Source organism: Camelina sativa, chromosome 3 (assembly GCF_030686135.1).
Source record: "Camelina sativa cultivar CO46 ecotype springtype chromosome 3, ASM3068613v1".
NCBI lineage: Eukaryota > Viridiplantae > Streptophyta > Magnoliopsida > Brassicales > Brassicaceae > Camelina > Camelina sativa.
This window is the reverse complement of record NC_141882.1, coordinates 7,001,943-7,023,230: the sequence shown is the minus strand read 5'-3', so window position 1 is coordinate 7,023,230 and position 21,288 is coordinate 7,001,943. Positions and strand designations below refer to the sequence as shown.

Here is a 21,288-nt window from a genome sequence, read left to right as displayed (position 1 = left end):
AGCCCATATATATACAACCTCAGGCTGTTAAAGAGAATTCAAGCAATATACTCATAATCACGATCTGTCTTGTTCAGCAATATACTGTACCTATCTAAAAAGACTTAACAGCAACAAAAAAAAAAAAGATTTGTAAAATGCTCTAACCCTCTTGGTTGGTAACATAACATCTATGGAAGTAGGGACTTGCCTTAGCAATATACCAATTGTCCTTAATTTGGAGCAAAAACAAAAGCTTGCCACGAGTTATCTTCTGCTTGCCTCGGGGAGTTCACCCAGTTTTCGGTATAGATCTGAATCAAAATCGAAGGTTTAGTATAACAAGTAACAACTTTGTAGCTCCTACAACAATCCTTGTTTCATCTGGAGTAAAGAAAAGGAAAGGAAAGGTGAGTATCAATCAACATGAAACTTACGGTAGAGATATAACATCTCCCATCTCCTCTGAGCGGCAGGGCTATTGCATCATACCCATCGAGATCAATGGAGCCATACGTACTTTACTTAATTAGTCATGTTTAAATTATACTCAAAAGAATATTATACTTGTAGTTACACTTCAGACTTCACGTCATGAATCATGATAGTCATTTTTTATTCATATCATCTCAAATTTACAACTCGGGCACACCTATAGTTATAGGCATAATTAGTACGTATGTAATTTTTATAAGATACTTTTGTTTATTACTTTATTATATTAAATAATTATTTTCCATGACAACTATTGCTGCCACTAGAAAGGCAAGTAGGACCGTGCGTGCAATTGGATGGCTCTGCACATTATGTGCGGCGAATTTCATTCTTCTGAAAAGTAGTAACACGCGTAAACAAAAATAAATACGTACTATAGAGTACATGTACATAAAACGGACCAAAATCAATAAAAGATCAATTTTAGCATTGTTTCAATTTATTAATCATTAGGGATAATTATATTAGACACCCTCTTGTCCGACATAATTAAAATAGTAATTGGTTAAGAGAACTAAAATCTAAACAAATAGCTCGGGGAAAAAGAAAAGCAAAGAAAATGGTTTGTGACCGCATTGGATCATGTCGAATCAAACCAAAAAAAGTATATATTAAAAGAAAAAAATTAAATGTAAGTATTGGGTCATCAATAAGTATAGAACTCAGCCAACTCCTCGACGGATCCTCTTTCGCGATCATCACCATCGTCGAGATCAGAGCAACTGTTTTTGAGCATCCATAACAAGTGCTCGAACAATACGACTTCACAAGCTACTAATACAGTCTCTTGATCGTGACGTTCTTCTATGAATCTCGAAGACCGATCAAGTAGTTCTTGGAAAAGAGGATGAGCAATGATGTGGGAGCTAAGCATGTAAGGTCTTCGTGACTTTCCGACGTAAACCATATGGAGATCGTCGCACTTTGAGACCTCAGAGGCGGTGGACGCGGTGGTTGAATGGTGGTTCTTCGTCAAGGAAGGCCATTTCTTTATGGCTGACTTGAGCTTTGTCAGTTTCCCGAATCTAGCCATAATTAGTGAATATGCGCAAGGTATTATTGGTATTGAAGATGAGAAACAAACTTTCTTGGTACGTAAACGAAGTATTGGGTTCGTTTGTATTTATATAGAGGGATAGATAGAGAAAGAGAACAGCTAAGATAGATAATTTAATTTAATATAAGAAATATAAAAGGCTACAGAATCCGTAAAACTAGACTAGTGTCTCCTTTTTCTATTTTAATTTAATATCTATAGAATATCTTATTATATGTATGTAGATGTGTCGATGCATGTTGATATGTGCATACGTGTGTTTGTGGGCTGGACGATCTCCTCTTGTGTATTGTTGTGTAATGTATCGGACCAAGGGTGATCGATTCTTTTTAGATAATAGATTACATATAATCATGTCGACGATGTTTGAGATATATTTATAAGAGATCTTTATGATAATTATATTTAGTGTCGCGCGTAACGTTATGATTTTGGCCGAAATGGCACGGTGTCGGTGTAACTAGTGAATAGTAATTACTAAAATAAATTACTCATAAAAACTAATAATTTACTGTTTATTTTAATTGACCAAGACCGCAAAACGGAACAACAAATGATAAACGGATATATCTAGTTTCTTCTTTTGAACAAGCGGTCCGTACATTTTAATTCTTTGTATATTTGTACTATCTTGAATAAAAACAAATTCGACAATTGACATCATATAACATATATACATTATTGGGTGGAAGAAAACCTTAGCATCTGTCAATATCAAACTACAAATTGTTGAGAGATAAGCTAATAATTGAAGGAGGTTTAGAAAACCTCTATAAGATGGTCCAAGCATACACTGTTAAATAGTTTAGTCTAAGAGATATCAAAACAACAAAATAACCACGAGCATCATTAGCTATTCATCACCTAAGTAATACTAGTGGTTTTTAATGCTTATTAATAAGTAGTTGTAGTCGTCTTAATGATTTACTCAAAAATGGAATCCAGATATAACTTTCTTTAGCTAATTAAACAAAGCAAATAATATTTTGCTTATGTGCATTTGACTATCTGCGATCGGTTCAATGTATTCTACTACATTTTTTTTTGTACATTCATAAGAAGGTATTTTTTAAAATGTTGACATTGGCCATGTTCTTTTCATCATTTAACATTTCCATCTAAATGATCTATTTAAATGATACATCTAAATGATTCATTTTAATGACAAATGACCCAACAAACAAGATAAAAAAATAGTTCATTTGGATAGTCAATCAATAATTCTCTTGTTATTTTTTTATGAATCATCTTCATCCAAATGAATTTCAAATTTTTGACTAACATTTTAAAAACCATTCAGATGATCCATGTGAATGATTCTGGATGATGTTTTTTTTTTGACAAAAACGAACAACACTTGAATGATTCATTCACATGGTCCATCCAAATGAATAAACGAACAAGGCCATTGTAATTTAGATATATTAATTTCAAAACCTAATGCTATAATTTTCTAATTAAGAACTTGTTTGGTATATACCCTGAACTGTTGACACAACCCTGGTCCTCGTAGACAATGCAGTGTATAGACGTACCAACTCTATTGACTAAATTTTTATTGTTTTGTTAAATGATTAAATCCAACAATCATCGAATTAAATTCAACAGTGAAGAAAAGAACTGAATTTTTATTTTTATTTATCTCAGAAAGATCGGCCAGCTGTATTTATTTTTGGTGGGCGAACATACAATTGCCAGCCAACAGCCAACAAAATCAAAATATTTAATGAGAAGAAATAAATAAAATATTCTGAACAAATTTGTTAGTTGCAAGAGCAAAAAAAAGCCAGTTGGGATGGTGTTGTTCTTAAAGAGTGCGTCACAACTTCTTTGGTAAGGGGTTTAACCACTAACCAGCCAGTTTAAAGAGTTTGAGACATACCAATGTATGTATATTTGCCTTTACAGTATAATCTAAATAAACTTTTTGGTCCAATAATTTTATCAGTTAGGATTTAATTAAGAAATGTATTTGCTGGTGTTGATTCTAGTATTGAGGCATTAAACGCTCGCGCGACATAGGATTAAAAGTTTAAAACCAGATGATGATGATGTTTCTTGGTTGTAATTTTTCAATACAATGCGGTATTATGCGTTCCAACTCCTAATCACACAATTTCTTTCGGTTCAAGAATGGGCCGTAACTATATGGAAAAAAAAAAAAAAAAGGAATAATCAAACCAAACCCTCTCTATACCAAACAGAAAAAAACAAAATCAAATTTTGTGGGTGGTGAAAAAAAAGAAAAAGAAATCAAGGTTGCTAGGGAAACAATAAAAACAAGAAACATGGACCTTTACAAGGGTGAGTCGGATATATATACAGAGATGTGTAGCTGTTATGGTGTGCTGTCCTGTTATATATTGCTCTTCAACCCTGGAGTACCTGGCAAGTAACCAACGTTACCTTCCGATGCAAGGCACAAACAATTTCATCTCCAAACCCTCTTTACCATGGTCTTCCTGAGAATACCCACCGAGCGAATTCATTTGAGAAACCAGACAGCAAATCGGAACCACCAATTATAGGAAACTGTAAATAATGGGAAAATCCAATCGAGTCAGTGTCTTTCTCTGCGAACGCGTTAAGAAAAAATCGATAACTTGAATTGAAAATGATATGGAGAAGAAGGACATTACATCAAAACTAGAGTTTGTCTTGGTTAACGAAGTAACGGATTCATCCAGGTCGGTGAACAAGTTATCTGAGGAACAAGAAGACCTTGAGCTGCAAGAAACATTTAGAACATGAAAGAAGGTTCATGTCTGAATATCGTAAATGTATCACAATGCTATAGGAACGATGCATACGGACGAATGTTTTTTACCTGCAACGTTCAAACATTTCTTCTGCTGGAGTAAATTTAGTTTTGTATGAGTGTGCAAAGCCAGGTACATCACTGGGCCTGTGAGCTACATAATTAGAGGAACTGCCTGGAAACATCTGCCCTGACCCTGTTTCTCTTAAAAGATCTTCATTGCGCATAACCGAAAGGAAGCTGAAGATGTGATCAAAGACAAAGGTAGAAGAATCAGAAAAAGAGTGTTAATAAATGCTTCAAACAAGTTAAAAAGAGAATCTGATTCACACCTTAAAGAAGCTGGTTCAGTTTCACAGAATGGAAAATCTAAATTTGTTCCTGAGACACCCCCGTTTAACCCTTCATGTGAAGGCTGAGAATTTTCGCGTACCAGCTCCCCCAGATTTAAATCACAGTCCATGAGAATGTTATCGGAAAATGATCTCCTAATTAGTGGCCTGCAGTTCATATAGTGTATTGGAAGAGATATTAATCATTTGTAATTTACATGTCAACTCAATTTAGAATAGTTTCCGGTTTAGCCAAATTTTCAACAAAATTAGGTACCTCATATTTTCGATATCTAAGTTAGAACCAGCTCTTCCGATGTTGTGCTGATCAGAATCCAGCTCCCATAGTGCTGGCCTCCCCACTCGAGGCCGGAAATGCCCCAAGAACCTGTCACCAGAGACAGTATTTAGACTAAACGAACAAGTAGCAAATTTAAAGACGAAAAAACAAGACAAGAAGTTTGTAAAATATAGCTTACACATTGATGGCGTTCTGCTTATCACTGTCCTGATACGCGTTATTGTAGTGACGGCGCATAGCTGTGAATATATCACGCTGCCTCGTCACCATGTTCCAGTTACCTCTCAGATCACAAAACATCTGCATACCATAAACTTTCTAAAGTTGAAACACACAGTTCAAAAATATATCTAAAGCATAGTCAGAAAATGTGTTGTAAAACCAATTCACCTTGCTGTGTGCTTCCGAGCCACCATACTGCAGCGCAAGTGTATTACCCATGTTTTGGTAAGCTTCCATTAATTCTATTGCCAGAGGATTATTAAGATCGACGACAGGAGGTCCTGATATTTCCAATGTATGTAGCTGATGCCCAAGAGCTACGAGTCCGTGGGCGTACTGCGCAAAATTAGTGCGATCCAAGCAGTCTATGCAGTTTGTCCTCAAGACCCCATTTTGGAGAAAAAATATTTCTGCCTTGGAAGCTTCTTTTTCTGGACTATTTGCTTCTTCATCTTGACTCGGAAGAGGGTTACTAAAGCATAGTATCATTAGTATTAGGACTTACCAACAAACGTGCAATAAATTCAAAACTATGTGTAAGAGAGATAATCAATAAATTACAGCTATTGTTACATGAAGAGTGCATTTGCTATATAATAGCATACCAAACTTACTTGTAAAACGAATCATAAATTACTCCATCAGCTCCTACACCTGAAGGAACTTTACAGTAAAACAAGTCAGTTAACTCCAATGCTTTCCTTGCAAAGATACACAAGTGGTTGAATGCACCATCAGCTCCTCTGCCAAATGAAAGGAAAAATGGTTACAATTCTAGGATATAAAAAGACTTATTATACAGACCAACTCATTAGTTTCTGCTTAAAGGGTGCATAAAATGCAGTACTTTTTGTAGTGTTTGCTTAGATCGAAATGGATTGCCTTTAAACGATTCTCCTTGTCCATGCCTCTGTTAATAAATCGGATCGTCTTTGCAAATTCTCCCCGCAAGATGTTTTCTCGATGCTTTTTCTCACCTGTCTGATAACACAAAATAGCAATGATATATACACTCAATATTATCTTTCAATAATCCAAGAACAGGCAGAAGCAATGTATACAATTTGAGTTTTCCTAGAAAATGAGAGAGCAGCTTACCTTTAGGAGGTTCAGAATTATTATCCTCTTCCCATACCTCTCTCTCAGATTCTTAAAGTGCTGTTGGGTAGCCTCATAATTCCCGTCCTTCTTATTCACTGTGACCCAAAAAACAAGACAAAACCAAGAGTATTAAAGATAAGATATGGAAAAGTCCAAGGGATCCTTTTTGCAATTTTCATATGGTGCTTACATATAATCTCGGGCTGTGGGTTGAAAACCGATGCCTCCTGTGACCAAAATAAGGGTATGGAGCCTCGAATCTGCACAACTGAGGTTATTGGGATTTTCTGACCAGCAGGAACCACTTTGGAAACAATCTGCTCCGTCTCAACATCATTGGCTACCCTGCCTATATCATTTACACCACGCCTTAAATATCTGCACATTAACAAGGAGGAGTTCATATCAAAGGGATATCAATACTTGCCCCGATCTTTCAAAGGGAGTACTGAAATATGGTATTGTGTAATCCCCCAATATTACAATTATGTTAAAGAGCAAGTAGGCCGTGAGACAAAATGAAAAAAGGAAACATAGAAGGTAAAGCTTTCAGAATGAAGAACTACCTTGTGCCAGCATAATGACGTGAACGCCGAGCAATGATAGTGAATACAAACTCTTCACCAGATACTGAACATTTAGTCTAGACAAAGCAAAGGATCAGTAGACATTAGTGAGGAAAAACTTTAGATTAGCAAAGTTTTGGAAAACCATCAGTCTAAACAATTCATATAGGCATGCATTTGTTTATTACCTGCTGAAAGAAGCCGTATACCAATGCAACTGTCCATATGGTATTCTGCAGGATCCGTCTGATCTGGCGTGTTAAGAAGGCGTTCCACACGAACATTGTGTTGTCGTGAACGTTACCTCTCTCAGTGTTGCCGATGTTCTTCTGAAGGGTATACATGAGGTGATATGTGTAGCTGAAGTAGAAGTTTTTGCTAAGATTCACCACGCTTAGGAGCCTCTTGTACCTATAATAGGAAGGGGAGTACATGTCGGATACGCGTTCTGATAAAGTTAACACCATAAAGTTTTCATTTTAAAAGAACATAACCATTAGAAGAGTAATCTATAGAAATACCTCTGCTCGGCGTCAGACTTGGCCACTTTGGTCAGAATGGAAGGATGTGGAATCACAATCATTTGACTCTCAGCAATACCATAAACTGTATGGCCGCAGATCTCACCCACTTTCTTTCTTTTTGTAATCACCAGCATGTAATAAGGCTCCAAGAATCTCACAAACCCTGCACCCCAAAAAAATCAACATTGCTCAGTGAGTACAGAGCGATACACTGAAACCTCCAAAAAACAAAACAATGAGAAAAGGACAAGGGACAGAGTGGTAAACTGGTAAAGAAAGAAGAGGACATACCAATGATACCATAGCAAGTAGTGATAGCTTTAAAGCCACCAGAATCCTCGTTGCCTACACTCATCCGCCTTTTAAGTTCGCGCATTTCTTCTTTAGTATACCTTGTAGGATCTTCATATAAATTCAACTCGTTCAAGTCCCTTCGATCAATCTTAAGAATCCTCCTAAAGCTCTTGTTCTCATCTCTTCCAATCAAGTAAAAATTCTGCACAAAAAACACATTTTATTCACAAAATTCAAATTCAAGTGCTAGATTATAAATTGCTAAAAATTTCATGTAAGCAAAAAACAGGCTAAGAATAACTTAGAACCAAAATTAGACTCTATACATAAAGTCAAGCTAAAGGCTCATTCATGACTTACACATTACAACTAAATTGAACCACCAAGCAAACACAACAGACGGACTCATTAAATAATAAACCAAAACCATCTTAGAGAATGTGAAACCAAAAAAAATCAAAATCCATTAAAACCATAACAGTAGTTATCAAGGCAATTATGGGATTTAAAAAAAAAAAAAGATTGACATTGATGCAAATCAACATAAATTTAAAAGAGACCAAGAAAATCAACAAGATTCACATAACCACAGAGCATAATCGGACCGAAATCAAGAGAAACAGGACAAGGAGGAGAAGCTTTAAGTTTGGTTACCGAGGGAGTAGCGTAGAGTTTGAATTTATGAAGAACAGGCAAGTTAATCAGTTCGGGCCTCGGTTCGAACCGAGGCTCTGATCCCATCAGACCAGATATATCTGAAATTCCGAAACCTGAACAGAAGCTCCGACCCGGTTTCTAACCCCCGATTTCGAAATCAGTCGATAACAGAGAAACAAACAGACCAAAGCAGACGAGAAAAAACTAAAGCGTGAGGAATTAGTAATCAATATGGGAATTTCTTAGAAATTTCCGAATTGGGAGAAGGAGATAGCGATGAAGAAGATGATTCGAGAGAGATGATAGAGAGGAGTGGAGCCGTCGAAGGATTGTGACCAGGTCGAAGAAGATGATGAGGGGAAGACTTTGTTTTTTTTCTTTTTCTTTTAAATGGTAAAATTAATAATCTGGAATTTTTAGTAGCTTTCTGCTTTTATTTGTTTACCTTTTGGGCGCTAATTCCCCCCCCCCCCCCCCCCTTTTATTTATAGGCTTTACGATACGCTGTCGTTTTTCGTCAGGTATCTTCTTTGTTAAAAAAGGCTCTCGCCTTTTGCGTCTTCTGATTTTTTTTCCTTCAATTGATTTATTTTATATACATAATTTTTTTACTTTTTTCACCTTTTGTAATTGTCAAATGTTTTTATAATTTAGAAAGGCAACCTTTGTTTTCTCTTCTGTGTGTCACTTTTTATATTCCTTTTTTTTTTTTTTTTTTTTTTTTTGAGAAAATGAGTGTTGGTTATATTCTCATAAATAAGAAATACTTATTCTGTTTTAATATAAGATGTTTTAAAAAATAGAAGATGTTTTAGAAAAGTTTTTTGTTTCATAATATATGATGTTTTCAAGTTTAGATGCAACTTTTAGATTAGTTTAGTATTTTATATTATGCAATATTATTTATGATTGATTGAATTTATTAAAAGTAAAGACTTTTTAATCTGCATGCTTTACTTAAAACATCCTATATTTTGAAACGGATGAATATATGTTTTGGTTTCAATAGAATTTTAAATCATGATAAATTTTTTATTTTTTTCAACCGAAGATAGTATGGTAAAATGTAACATATCTTTTTCTTTATTTTTTTTTACGATGGAATGGAATGTCGTATCGTAGAGATGCACGCTAAACACATGGAGGAAGAGATTGGGTCCACCATACATAACATCATCCCTAATAATTTAATTCACGATGATGATGGTGATCTTTTCTTATAAGTTTTCTAAAATATTTCACGATAATAATAATAATAATTCACGATCTTTCGTTATTCTTTCTTTTTAAGTCTTACTGTATTATATTAGTTCATCTTGGGTCCGGCTTCCGATATTATTACGACTAATTCTAATTTCAATAGGAGGGAATATAATGACATTTTACCCTAAATTACGTACATGGACTATACTTTTACTATGCCGCCACGGCACCACACCACCAACATGTTTCAATTTCCGTTCTAGTCACAACTATTTCCTCCTCCGACAAAATTTTTAACCGTAGGGTCATTTTACGATTATTCATTATAGATAATTGTAAGTGTAAGTTAAAAAATAGGTGACTTTTGAAATGTAATTAGCTTATGAAGACTTTTTATTAAAACACAAAATGAAGGCGTAATGGCCGACCTGTTCGATGGGTTGAATCACTAATTACTCCTCTCAGTGTTGGACGTGTGTTATGTAGAATGGTAATAGATTATTATTGCCTATACCCGAGATTAGTCTTTTCTTTTCTTTTCTGTTTTTTTTATTACTACAAACCAAAGCAACGAACGACTTGGCTAAATGTGAACAATATAAATCCATTCGATGCATTATTATTAATTTTAACAGAAATTCCTTTTGCACGAAGTTAACTCTCTTTCCTAATATTATTTGTTAACAACTGATTATGGAAGCAAAGTCCCAAAAAAAAAAAAAAACTGAGGAACAATTGTCAGTAAAAGAAGAAAAAAATGAATAAAAATTACTGCAAAAAAATGTCAGTAAGAATAATCATGTTTAAATAGCAAAGGGTATTTGAACTTCGCTAATGATAGCTAACACAAATCATATAGACTCTATACTTAAATACTTATTTGGAAAACTCAAATATGCTAAGGTCTAGCTGGTAGTTCTTTTTAAACCGGCCATGAAACTGATATTATTTTTAGTGTTATAAAATCGAACTTAACTACCATCACAGATAAGATAAAGATCACCCAATTAACAAAAACTAGTATTTGTTAAAAATATACAAGTTTAAACAATGTAATGTTATATAATATATTATGGCCGACCGATGATAGCCTCGATCCACTTAAAATTCCAGAAGACATATTTTTAAGTCATGTTAGATGATATCATCATCTTCCACTTATATATAAAGAAGACTTAAAAACGAAAATAGAAAGTCAATATTTAAACCACTGACTTTATAAAAACCCTTTACGAAAAAGACAACAACTGACTTTGGCGTAAAAAAAAATGAAAAAAATGAAAAGAATAAGACTGGCTCTCTTTATCAAAAAAAAAAAAAAGACTGGCTTTTTTTTTTTTTGTCGTCTGAAAAATTCCGAAACAAAGCGAGAGTTATACATAAAGAGAAGAAAATAAAGATAAACTCAAACGATTATGCTGTCTCATTTCTCACTTGATGCTGAAGCCAAGAAGGCCCTCCAAGTGATAGATAAGACTGTAATCTGCCATCCTTTGAAACACTTTTTGCTATTGCCCCTGCGACTGAATTTGCAGTACTTGCGACTGATGTGGCCTTCCAAGTCACAAATTTAGAGAGGTTCTCATGAATGTTGCTTAACAAGATACTGAACCGCGGCCAGGCTGATGGATTCTTGATCGCTTCAATGACCATAGCGTTGTCCATAGCAAATTCTACTTTAGTAATCTGAAGAATACTCAAAGCTTCTATCGCCCAAGATAAGCAGTGAAGATCCGCTAAGAATTGTGAAGCATGTCCTGGACGTGCATCTCTCGCATGATATAGAACCTGTCCAGCCTCGTCCCGTACAATCCACGCACCGCCTGACAAGTGAGATTGACCATGCCACGAGGAACCTACATTGCATTTAACAAATCCCGGTAAAGGTTTACTCCATTTTCGCTCCAGAATCCCTTGTGAACGAGAGTGACGCAAAGTATCCTCAGCAGGTACAACTTGGAGTGCTTGCCATTGATTCCAATCCTCATATGCCTTGGAAACTAAAGCACGAACATCACCACTCTTGCCCTCAAACACAACTGTGTTACGGTGTTTCCATATCCCCATAGTATCCAAGGGATCGGAGCTCGGATCATATGTGGGATCGTGTCATCCTGTAGCACCATTAACAGATGTTCTCAATTTTTACCCAAATCCACAGTAGAAAAACCCCCAACTGGACTCGGGACGTTAGCTAAGGCAAAAGCCTGTCTCGCTATTGGACACACAAACAACATATGGCAAATGGTTTCTGCATCGAAGCCACACCGCAAACAAGATACATCCCTACTACACCCACGCGATGCCAAACCTTGATTCATCCCACAATCATTGGCATTGACAAAATAAAGAAAAACCTAATTATTAGCACATTTATAATTTTTATTTTTAAAAACCAAAGCATTTTAACATTTATAAATGTAAACTTATCACGAGGTATGTAAACCACATATATTGGTTGGTTTGGTCGGGTACAACTGACTGATTTAAATCAAATTAAGTAACTGGTCGACACATCCTCTGCTTTTTTTCTTCATGCATCATCGATCATTCTTAACTTTTCAAGCTGACCCGTCCCACTCTCCATAGAACTCCTTAAGAAACTCTTCCATAAACTTGTGCCTTTTCTCGGCCCTCCTTCTACCCGCCTGATATTTTTTTCAATCCCACATTCAACTCTCAAATCTCAAACAACTTTCCGGATAGTATATAGAATTGTTTTTCTGTTAATCTTACCTCGGTTTTCATCAGTTGCTTTAGCTTGAGGAGTTTCTCATGAAAGTGATTAATAGTTGTTTGCTCCTCCTTCTTAACGTACTGCTCTTTGGTTAGCTCGGTCCGGGGCTTGACGTCAGGATCATGAAGCACTCTGTTCCTGCTTCCACCAAATGTAAAGCAACGAGCAATTCCTAAAACGGAAAGAGAACAACAGAAAGTCAGCAACTACGATCACAACAAATTTCCTAATATAGAGAATCTCCTGATGACATCACAGCAGATATTTGGCAATGACATATCAAAACTCTTAAACTGTCAGAGAAGCGAAATACACACAAGAGAGCATTCTTACCTATGGCACCAATTGCATCAAGGCGATCAGCATCTTGAACTACCCCAAATTCTGGAAGAGATTCGCAGAGTGCTGCACCAGCTAACTCGTCTATGAAACCTGGAAACAATACACTTGTTCTGTTCTTAAATGTAGATACAAGAGAATGCAATTTACAGACATATTTTGCTTAGTCGCAGTGAAAACTCATGCAAGTTAGTAACAGTACATTGGATATGCTGAGTAAAAGTGAGACTAACCCATTCCATTGATGATCGTTAGTATCTTCATCTTCTTGGTCTCTTCTATACCTTCCTCATCCAGGAAATTCTCAACAAGTTTTGCTTCCGAAGGGTCTCTGAATCCCGGTTATAATGTAAGTTTGCCATGAAGCAACATGTCAGGGGCAGAAAACTAGTCATCATCATCATTCATGTAGGAATGTTTTATTACCTATATACACAGTAAATTTCACTTAGTAGAGCCTAGGGTGGGGAAATCTGGCAAGGAATCTCTCACAAGCCTCACCTAATGGTATCCAATATAAGCATTTGCGAATATATGGAATCTAGCACCTATGTTACCAAATTACGAGGAGACTCTAGAAGCACTTGTAAGTGTATTAATCAATCCAGGTTAGTTCAAACAAAGTTAAATGCAGGGGAACATAGAGAGTTTCAGGGGCAAAAAAAGTAAACACTTTTACATAGTGGAAGTACGAATCTCAAGAATGTTGCAAGGGACTCGAGCTGTTGAAAATGAAAATAAGACTTAGGGAAACAAACCTTATGTACTTGTAATCACCTGATAAGAGAGAGTAAGAGATACACACTATATATGATCGATCTTTGGAGTATAAACACATGGCTTAAAAGAAGAGGATTAAAAAAAGAAGGTGCCTACCTATATCATGGAGAAGAGCAGCTAACTCCACCTGCAAAAAGATCAACAGAGATGGTTCACCCAGAGAGAAAAATTTAATATTGACAAGAAACATCTCACAATCTATAGCACTACAAGAACTTAACTAAGACTGGACTAGGAATGTGAAAATAGAATAACGAAGAACAAATTAAGGGTTCCAAAAACTCACAATTTCCATGGAGTCGGAGTTGGAAGAGAGACCTTCCTCGCGAGCAATAGAGAGAGCAAGGTCTCGGACCCTCCACACGTGCGCGGCGTCATGAGAAGCATCGTTTCCTTTCATCGCCTTACCCACCAGCTCCTCCGCCTTCTTCATCACCGTCGCCGTCGCCGTCATTTATCTATTCTCAAATACGCAATCTTCGGACGGAGGTGGATAGAGATTTTGATTTTTCAATTGATTCAACTCGGCCGTCTTTTCCCGACGACCTTTACCGGAGTCATCGGGGAGGAAGAACATGATTTTACCCTTTTACCCTTTACCCTTTTACCCTTTTACCCTTACGCTTAGTGATAAGAGAGTATCTTCCACATAGTGTAGATGAGATCGGACTGCACACAAATTGGCAACATTCATATCAATAAATTATTATATACACAAAAATGTATACAAAAAAATTTAACTAGCTGGTTTATTAAATTTAATTTTCCGTTAATCATGATTTGGATTGTTATCAATGAATAGGATCGGAATGATGTCATTCACTCATCAATCACTTGTTGGCCACGATTTGAGATTATTTAATTTTGATCAATTAATTATTTAGACATTTTACCGTGAATCCGTGATATTTTGATCAATTAGTTAATGTAAGCATTAAGCAAAGAAGACGTCATCATGTTCATTTCTTCTGCCGATCGACGGCCGCCATGCATGATGTTACGTGTGTGTGTGATGATGGATGGTTGGTAATACATGATTCGCTTATCTTTGGGTGGACCATATATTTATATGAATATTTTTGTTTTTTTTGGTCGATTATATGAATATATTACGTGTGTCACAACTGATTATTCAACGAACGAGTAAAATGGGAACTTATCCCGGATATATATATATATATATATATATATTTATTTCTATAAATTTTGTCTAACAAAACACGTGTCCTACATTTTAGCGAAAGAGTATCTTTAATTCATGAAATCATTCCCAAAATGTTAAATAATTGGGAGTGCATTTAAACCAAACTTTCCATAAATAAAGCACAATATTACAATTGCCTTTATTACAGCATAACGATGAACAGCTATATAAATCCCCACGTCCAAGAAAAACCTAATGATATATACTTTCTTTAATCTCTCCTTCCCGCTTTGGTCATGGAAGAAGAAAGAGAAACATCATCATCGATGACCTGCGTGACGACGTCCAAGGATCCACTTCAAACCCCTAACGTGTCTGTTAGTAAACCCAAAAAGGAGACAACAGCACAAACCACCCCTAAAACCACACGAGGTAGACAGAAGATAGAGATCAAGGAGATCAAGGAAGAGAGCAAGAGACAAGTAACCTTCTCCAAAAGACGCCGTGGGCTGTTCAAGAAATCAGCTGAACTGAGCGTTCTCACCGGTGCAAAAATCGCCGTCATTACGTTCTCTCGATGCGGTAGGATCTACAGGTTTGGCCACGTAGACGCATTGATCGACAAGTATCTTCGTAAGATTCCGGTGAAGTTGGAGGGATATGCCGGTAATAACGCGGCGGAGGAAGAAGGTAGGAGGTCGTGGTGGGAGCGTCCGGTGGAGAGTGTTCCAGAGGAGGAGCTTGAAGATTACGTGGCAGCATTGAGTGTGTTCAGAGAAAATTTAGGGAAAAAGATCATGGCCATGAGCAATGATCGGCCGGTTGAGATTGTTCCGGCATGGCCAATCAACATGATGGGTTGGAAACCGATGATGGATATGCAAAACTTGGAAAATCTGACGGATGGGATTACTCGCTGCCGTGTAGGTCAAAACGGGTGATTGCTTTTGGTCACTTGTATAAGTATTCCTCTAGAGAATTTCTCAAGTATTTGATTTAGTTTTATGAGTTTAGTTATATGATTTTATGCTATTTTATATTTGATTCATTGTTTTCTTAGCTTGTATACTTTATACTTTGGAAATCAAGTTGTTTGAATTATTAATTTTTGAACACGTACTCATAATGTAGAAAAGTATTAAATCAGTCAATCCAGCTTCCAATGTTTTTTTAATTTTTCCATACAATTTGACTCAACGCAAAAAACAAAAAAAAAGCGTAGACTAAAAGTGTTAGGTTAATCCAAAAAAACTTGCAACTCGCTATTCACCAAAAAAAAAAAAAAAACTTGCAACTCGCTTTTCTCTTTCACGTTGGACCGTCTGTACAACTGCGCTCCTTCAGGCCTCAACACATCCAGGCTAGCTCATCACTGACTAATGTTGACTATTTCTCCACGGACAGCATACTCATACCGTCATACGTGAGAACCTGAAATCTCCAAGAAAAATCATATTATTAGAGTAACACAATTTAATTTTCAAGACTTCACTCACTAGAGTTAGATTCAGACATAGAAAAAGAAAAAACCACCTTGGTATTGATGGGGTCAAGAGAGGAAGAGGAAGCAGAATAAGCCATTTCCGAAGAAGAAGACAAGTGACGTGATGAAGAAGCAGGAGTAGGATTTGGGGAATTCGTTGGGACTTTTCGGAAGCTATCTTTTTCTCTTCTAACTGGGGCTTTCTTTAGGTTCTTGCCTACCTGAAAATCTCTCACAGCTTTACCAGAAGGTGTCATTGTTAACAGAGAACGTCCCTCTACACTATACATACTTGCTGCTAAAGATACAAATAACACAATGAGAGCAACTGAATAGAATCTCTTCATTGTGAGTTCTCTTCTTGCAATTCCGTTAGGAGTCTTGAAAGCTCGTATAACTTGTTTGGTCTGTTATGTTTTTGTAATTCTAACTGAGAAAATCTTGGATAGATGTGAGTTAGATAAAGAGAGACTTATAAAGCTTCGTGCTATGCTTTATATAATACGATTGGGGATCTAACCACGTGATCTTACTTTTACTACTGCTATACTAATCAGATGGTGAGACACTTATCTTAATCTCAATCGTTTTACTGGTGATGATAGTCCTCAGCATCTGCATTCAATCATATCGATGATACCATATCATATGTAGAGAAAGACGACAGATCCACCTATACACATTACCTAACTCATGTGCAACTAACTGTACATGTGTGCTTTGAAACTTGGGGATGGTGGCCACGTGAATAGAGAACGTGATTACTGCCTACTGTTATTAAGGGAATTTGGAGGTATTAGTGCAAAGTCCAATTTCAAAGGAAAATTTTTCCAGGTAACAGCTGTTTTGTCTCTCTACGAATCATCACTATTTTCCTGCAGTCGTATGCAGAGATTTATATTTTTTAAATGAAGAAAGAACGAAAATGATTCTATGAAATCGTGACTTAGAACATGGAATGGGTGGAAAAGAGTTTAACAATCGTTTATAAAAGCTCTTTCAATAATATAGTATGGTTTATGACTATCAGCCAATATAAAAAAACAGAACAAAAGGTGAATAAGAAGAAGAGAAGAGCACTAACTAATGCTCTCACATCTCAAAAGCTTCTGTAAACACGATGTCGGTGAAAAAGAAAAGGAATGCATGGGACCTTTTTCTTATTATTACTCAAGATTGATCATAAATCTATATAGAGAGATCTTCAAAACAGAATGCTTAGTCGCGGAACTCGTCCATGAAGCTCTTGTGGAACGCAGTTAGACGATCAACAATCGCTGGAATCTTATCCTCTTGGGGAAGTATAGTGCACCTGAAATGCCATGTTCCGGGTACCTATATCAAACCCAAAAAACACACACACACAAGATCAATAACAGTAAGTGAGCTTTTGGTTCGGTTCTTTAAAAGAAAGCTTTTTCTTTTTCCAAACCTGTCTAAAGCCAGAACCAGGGACTACAACTATTCCAGTAGCTTTTAGAAGGCGTTTGCAGTAGTAGTTGTCTGGTGCTGTCTTTTCCGCCTCGGCAGCTGCAATCGCCTTCTTTGAAAGGTTAAGGCAAGGGAATAGATACATAGCTCCTTCTGCTCTATTGCATGTAACACCCTCTAGCTTGTTCAGAGCCTCTTCAAGAGTCTGCACGGTTTAAATCCAGACGTATTAAGAACAGGAACATCTAATGATTAGTCCTAATTCTCTATAATATGCGACTAACCTTTGCACGTTTTGCTAAAGACGAGAGAATGCCATCCTTCTCTGCTATGTATGATTCGTAGGAATCATCACCAGGCTGATACAATTTCATAAAAGCTGTTAAAGTCAATTATCGGAGTGGCAAGTTCAAGCCACCTGGAGGAAATTGAATCAATTGTGAATATGTGATGAGAAAGTCATATAGATGTTTTATACCTTGGGTGGGCTCATGATGAGGCTAGCAAGAATTTGACCACCGATGTTGGAACAAAGATTCACAGAAGCAACTTTGTAGATCTGCTCTCTTACATCAGAAGTAAATCCAGTAACCTCCATGTAACCACCTCTCTTTCCACACTCTCCATGGTATCCTGTCGAAAGAATGAATCCAGTTTTAAGACTAATTTCATATCGCCAATAATGAGAAGCTTATCAATTAACTAAGATGATTGTTCTTTTTCAAACCTTTGGAGATAGACTGGAATGAGACTAAGGCAAGATCCTTTTCACCGTAGCCCATAGACCGGGCTACTTTCTTGAAGGAATGAAATTTCTTGTCAGGGACGTAAACATTTTCTTGGTAAACCTCGTCGGCTAAAAGAACTAAACCCTCTTGTTTGCAGAAATTAACAATGTCACGCTGGTTTTCTTCCGCAAGAACCTTAACAAGAGAATAGCAGAGGTCACATTTAGACGAAACTATCATTTGCATGGATATAGATTTGTGAGTTTTAGTCTCCAAGATCCATTTACCTGCCCTGTCGGGTTTCCAGGGTTGATGACAGCCAAAGCTCTCACAGTGATACCTTTTGACCTAGCATCGTCAAGTTGCTTCTTCAGCTCAGATATTTCAAGGCCCCATCCTGATGCTTCGTCAAGGTAGTATGGAACCTACCAGAAGAAGATGACAAAAATCAGAAGAAGGAAGACAAAAAAAACTCGGAAGTAGATTCATTTCCCCAGTTGATATAGTCATCAGTCAAAATGATATCATCATCAGAAACAGACATTACAAACATACCAAAGTTCCACCGTGAAGGGCAATTGATGCTGAGTACAATGGGTACTGCGGAATAGGGCAAAGGATTCCATCTTTCTCTGAAGTTATGAGAAGTTGCATCATCATATGAACCTAGAACGAGAGGAACGATATTGTCACCTTCAAAACAAGGGTTTCAAATTCTAAGAGTTTAGAGAAGTTTGATAATCATTACCCCTGGGCTTGCGCCATCTGTCATGAAAATATCATTAGGATCAGCAGGGAAACCATCACGGGCTTCAATTCCAGCAGCAACTGCATCTCGTAATCCCTTGATACCCTGAGGCAGAACAGAAGATTAAAAGACTGGATCGTATATTGAGAGGAAGGAAGAGATGCTATCAAGAGTTCTAATGCCACAAACCTGGCTGTGGCTGTAAGCACCAGTCGCTTTCCCGGGAATTTGGTCCAGAATCTTCCAAGCCCGCTCAATTGAATCAGAACTAATAAAAGTTGCAATCAATTTTAAACCAAGTCTTATACCACGATACAGAAGCAGAGAATTATAGTGAGGTAGAAAAAAATATAAACCAGTTTTAGTACCTGAACAAACCATGTGTTGCACTCTCGTCCAACAGGGCAGTGTGGGAACACAGAGCAAGAACCTGAGACATAGATGTTACAAGTTAACTCACAAGTAACATGTGGAACAAATCAGCACCATAGAAGCTCACTTATGTACCTCTCTGAAGAATGTTATAGGCTGTTGACCAAGAGACTGAGGATTCCCGATATTACAGTAGATAATCTGTCAAAAGCATAGAAGCTTGTAAGCTTTCATTCAAGACAAGAATCAAGTTAGACAACACCAAAAAGGACTAAACACCGATTATAACGTACCTCATCAAAGGGATAAGCGTCCTTGTTAATCTTCAAATCATCTTGCAATTTCTGTGAGGTGAAAGCAGAAATCAAAATGAGCAAAACAGTATCCACTTAAGAAAAATACAATCAAGGAAAAAAAAAAAGATGTTTTACCTGAGCAATGTTGACAATTTCTCCACGGACAGCATACTCACATTTGAGAACCTAAGATCCCCCAAAAAGAAACTCTATCGTTAGAATGAAAAAGAAAAACCCAAACAAAAGCTTCAAGACATCATCAGTCACTAAGAGCTAGATTAAAGATGCAGAACTGTTCCTTGACAAGAAACTATTCAACTGGAATAGTATGAGCTAAATCAATTCAACAAATTAAAGAGAAAAAGTAAGCATCAAACAATCATTTAATAAATCACAAGGATCGAATCTAGGAAGAACACATAAATCCAGACTTTTATAACATCCACAAAAAGGGTGAAGAACAAAAAGAATTTCAAAAAGTCCCAGTTTTATATGTGTATAATATAGCAAAGGATCACCAAGTGATATATATATAATACTTAAAAGAAACAAACCCATCAAGGTGTCAATGATCTAGCTGCGTAAGACGAGGATACGATATCATATCATATACCCTTAAGCACACAAGCATATTCTCAATATACCCTCCTAAATCTAGCACAGAGCAATCTTTAAGAAGGTAAACAAAGCTCTTCGCTTTTACAAAATCAATCGAAAAATCCAAACCCAGAATGCAAAATCACCTAAAACTCCAAAAGATCAAACTATTGTTGATTGAACAAAGAGAAGAAATAAAAGGCGAGAGAAACAAAAAAAAAAAAGAAAAAACCAACCTTGGGATTGATGGTGTCAAGAGTAACGGGAAGAGAGGAAGAGGAATCAGAAGCAGACATATCGGAAGAAGAAGAAGAAGAAGACAAGAGACGCGATGAAGAAGAAGAAGCGGAAGGAGCTGAAAAGGGAGGAGGAGGAGGAAGAAGAGAGAGAAAGGTGAGGTTTTTGTGATGATGATGACGACGACGAGTCTGATCTACAAGATTTTTGGCTTGACCAATCACGAATCTCCGCATCTGTGTTGTGTGATAGAGGGATTTATACTTCTATATTTCCTTGGTGCTCAAACCAAATTTCTCTTTTTTTTTGTTTTGTTTTTGCTCTCCAAAAACGAAAGTTCCCTAATTCCTGTCTTCTCTCTCTCTCCTTTTCACACTGATTTTGACATTTTTTTCCTTCGTCCACCGATTTGGAATTTATGGAATTTGCCTTTTCTTTCAACGAATATTTATTTATTTATTACTTTTTTCCCCTAATATTTGTCACAAAAGTATTTCTCCTTTTCAATTTCTTTCTACAATTCGTACATAACCCCAATTTTGATTTTTCTTTTTGAAACGTCTTCCATTATATTAATGAACAAATTTACTGTGAATATAAACAACTTCTGGATCGTGGATTCAGACAAAACCATGTGTTTTTATTGTTTGGGGGGTCAGCGCTGAAACCGCTGTTTAAGATTAAGAACTTGACAAATCTCGCTAATTAAAAAAATGGTATAGATTCTTTATCATTATTGGCCCAATTACTTTTAGATTCTCTTTCGGCCCAACTTGTTAGTGAGCAATTTTATTTTAATCATATTGTATTGTTATAAAGCAAAACGGCGTCGCCTTTTATCCTTAAAAAAGCTATAGCCCTGTAAGCGGCGGCAGTTTTTTTTCAATGTCTTCCTCAATGACTGAAA

The 21,288-nt window shown here is 36.5% G+C and overlaps 5 protein-coding genes and 1 pseudogene across 10 annotated transcripts; 1 reads left to right on the top strand and 5 right to left on the bottom strand.

Annotated features, from left to right (window-relative positions):
* Positions 1-872: 872 nt before the first annotated feature.
* Positions 873-1,581, bottom strand: LOC104775842 (auxin-responsive protein SAUR77 pseudogene; annotated as a pseudogene). The gene has a single exon (XR_015586763.1). The product of XR_015586763.1 is annotated as an auxin-responsive protein SAUR77 pseudogene (transcript).
* A 2,122-nt stretch (positions 1,582-3,703) lies between these two features.
* On the bottom strand, positions 3,704-8,743 carry LOC104775841 (phosphoinositide phosphatase SAC5). The gene is made up of 16 exons (XM_010499774.2): positions 8,284-8,743; positions 7,627-7,831; positions 7,333-7,498; positions 7,000-7,222; positions 6,812-6,888; positions 6,436-6,623; positions 6,243-6,340; positions 5,992-6,125; positions 5,759-5,887; positions 5,313-5,616; positions 5,101-5,222; positions 4,899-5,009; positions 4,622-4,789; positions 4,359-4,529; positions 4,171-4,258; positions 3,704-4,063 (listed from the first exon to the last, which is right to left on the bottom strand). The coding sequence occupies exons 1-16, from the start codon at positions 8,368-8,370 to the stop codon at positions 3,980-3,982; spliced, it is 2,355 nt and encodes a 784-aa protein (XP_010498076.1). The 5' UTR covers positions 8,371-8,743; the 3' UTR covers positions 3,704-3,979.
* A 2,159-nt stretch (positions 8,744-10,902) lies between these two features.
* Positions 10,903-11,556, bottom strand: LOC147946659 (uncharacterized). Its single transcript, XM_087507197.1, has one exon. The coding sequence runs from the start codon at positions 11,554-11,556 to the stop codon at positions 10,903-10,905; it is 654 nt and encodes a 217-aa protein (XP_087363323.1).
* Positions 11,557-11,853: 297 nt separating this feature from the next.
* On the bottom strand, positions 11,854-14,261 carry LOC104775840 (uncharacterized). Of its 5 annotated transcripts, none has more exons than XM_010499773.3 (7): positions 13,632-14,261; positions 13,442-13,472; positions 13,324-13,342; positions 12,799-12,896; positions 12,560-12,658; positions 12,226-12,398; positions 11,854-12,137 (listed from the first exon to the last, which is right to left on the bottom strand). In XM_010499773.3, the coding sequence occupies exons 1-7, from the start codon at positions 13,797-13,799 to the stop codon at positions 12,051-12,053; spliced, it is 675 nt and encodes a 224-aa protein (XP_010498075.1). In that variant the 5' UTR covers positions 13,800-14,261; the 3' UTR covers positions 11,854-12,050. The 5 variants fall into 5 exon arrangements, with proteins under 5 accessions (XP_010498075.1, XP_087356454.1, XP_087356455.1 ...); XM_087500328.1 differs by having other exon boundaries at positions 12,799-12,991; positions 13,067-13,342; positions 13,632-14,022; XM_087500329.1 differs by having other exon boundaries at positions 12,992-13,342; positions 13,632-13,857.
* Positions 14,262-14,676: 415 nt separating this feature from the next.
* Positions 14,677-15,588, top strand: LOC104775838 (MADS-box transcription factor 23-like). The gene has a single exon (XM_010499772.3). It carries the CDS (start codon positions 14,786-14,788, stop codon positions 15,428-15,430), a length of 645 nt encoding a protein of 214 aa, XP_010498074.2. The 5' UTR covers positions 14,677-14,785; the 3' UTR covers positions 15,431-15,588.
* Positions 15,589-16,931: 1,343 nt separating this feature from the next.
* Positions 16,932-20,995, bottom strand: LOC104775837 (alanine aminotransferase 1, mitochondrial). The gene is made up of 14 exons (XM_010499771.3): positions 20,381-20,995; positions 19,683-19,733; positions 19,545-19,595; positions 19,387-19,452; positions 19,248-19,309; positions 19,069-19,147; positions 18,880-18,984; positions 18,687-18,797; positions 18,419-18,556; positions 18,131-18,326; positions 17,882-18,036; positions 17,688-17,762; positions 17,405-17,608; positions 16,932-17,307 (listed from the first exon to the last, which is right to left on the bottom strand). The coding sequence occupies exons 1-14, from the start codon at positions 20,615-20,617 to the stop codon at positions 17,191-17,193; spliced, it is 1,647 nt and encodes a 548-aa protein (XP_010498073.1). The 5' UTR covers positions 20,618-20,995; the 3' UTR covers positions 16,932-17,190.
* Between the last annotated feature and the right edge of the window lie 293 nt (positions 20,996-21,288).

Bases quoted from the DNA above. Each gene is read 5' to 3' on its own strand.
- LOC104775841 (XM_010499774.2), bottom strand. From the start codon at position 8,370: ATGGGATCAGAGCCTCGGTTCGAACCGAGGCCCGAACTGATTAACTTG. The intron at 6,624-6,811 runs GTAGTTCTTCAT...GTTAATGTGCAG, and splicing joins CGTCATTATGCTGGCACAAG to ATATTTAAGGCGTGGTGTAA. The intron at 6,126-6,242 runs GTAAGCTGCTCT...TTGTGTTATCAG, and splicing joins TAATTCTGAACCTCCTAAAG to ACAGGTGAGAAAAAGCATCG.
- LOC147946659 (XM_087507197.1), bottom strand. From the start codon at position 11,556: ATGGGGATATGGAAACACCGTAACACAGTTGTGTTTGAGGGCAAGAGT.
- LOC104775840 (XM_010499773.3), bottom strand. From the start codon at position 13,799: ATGACGGCGACGGCGACGGTGATGAAGAAGGCGGAGGAGCTGGTGGGT. The intron at 12,399-12,559 runs GTAAGAATGCTC...TTTCCGTTTTAG, and splicing joins TGATGCAATTGGTGCCATAG to GAATTGCTCGTTGCTTTACA. The intron at 12,138-12,225 runs GTAAGATTAACA...AAAAAATATCAG, and splicing joins AGCAACTGATGAAAACCGAG to GCGGGTAGAAGGAGGGCCGA.
- LOC104775838 (XM_010499772.3), top strand. From the start codon at position 14,786: ATGGAAGAAGAAAGAGAAACATCATCATCGATGACCTGCGTGACGACG.
- LOC104775837 (XM_010499771.3), bottom strand. From the start codon at position 20,617: ATGCGGAGATTCGTGATTGGTCAAGCCAAAAATCTTGTAGATCAGACT. The intron at 19,734-20,380 runs GTTGGTTTTTTC...GGGGGATCTTAG, and splicing joins TTGACACCATCAATCCCAAG to GTTCTCAAATGTGAGTATGC. The intron at 19,453-19,544 runs GTACGTTATAAT...TGCTTTTGACAG, and splicing joins ACGCTTATCCCTTTGATGAG to ATTATCTACTGTAATATCGG.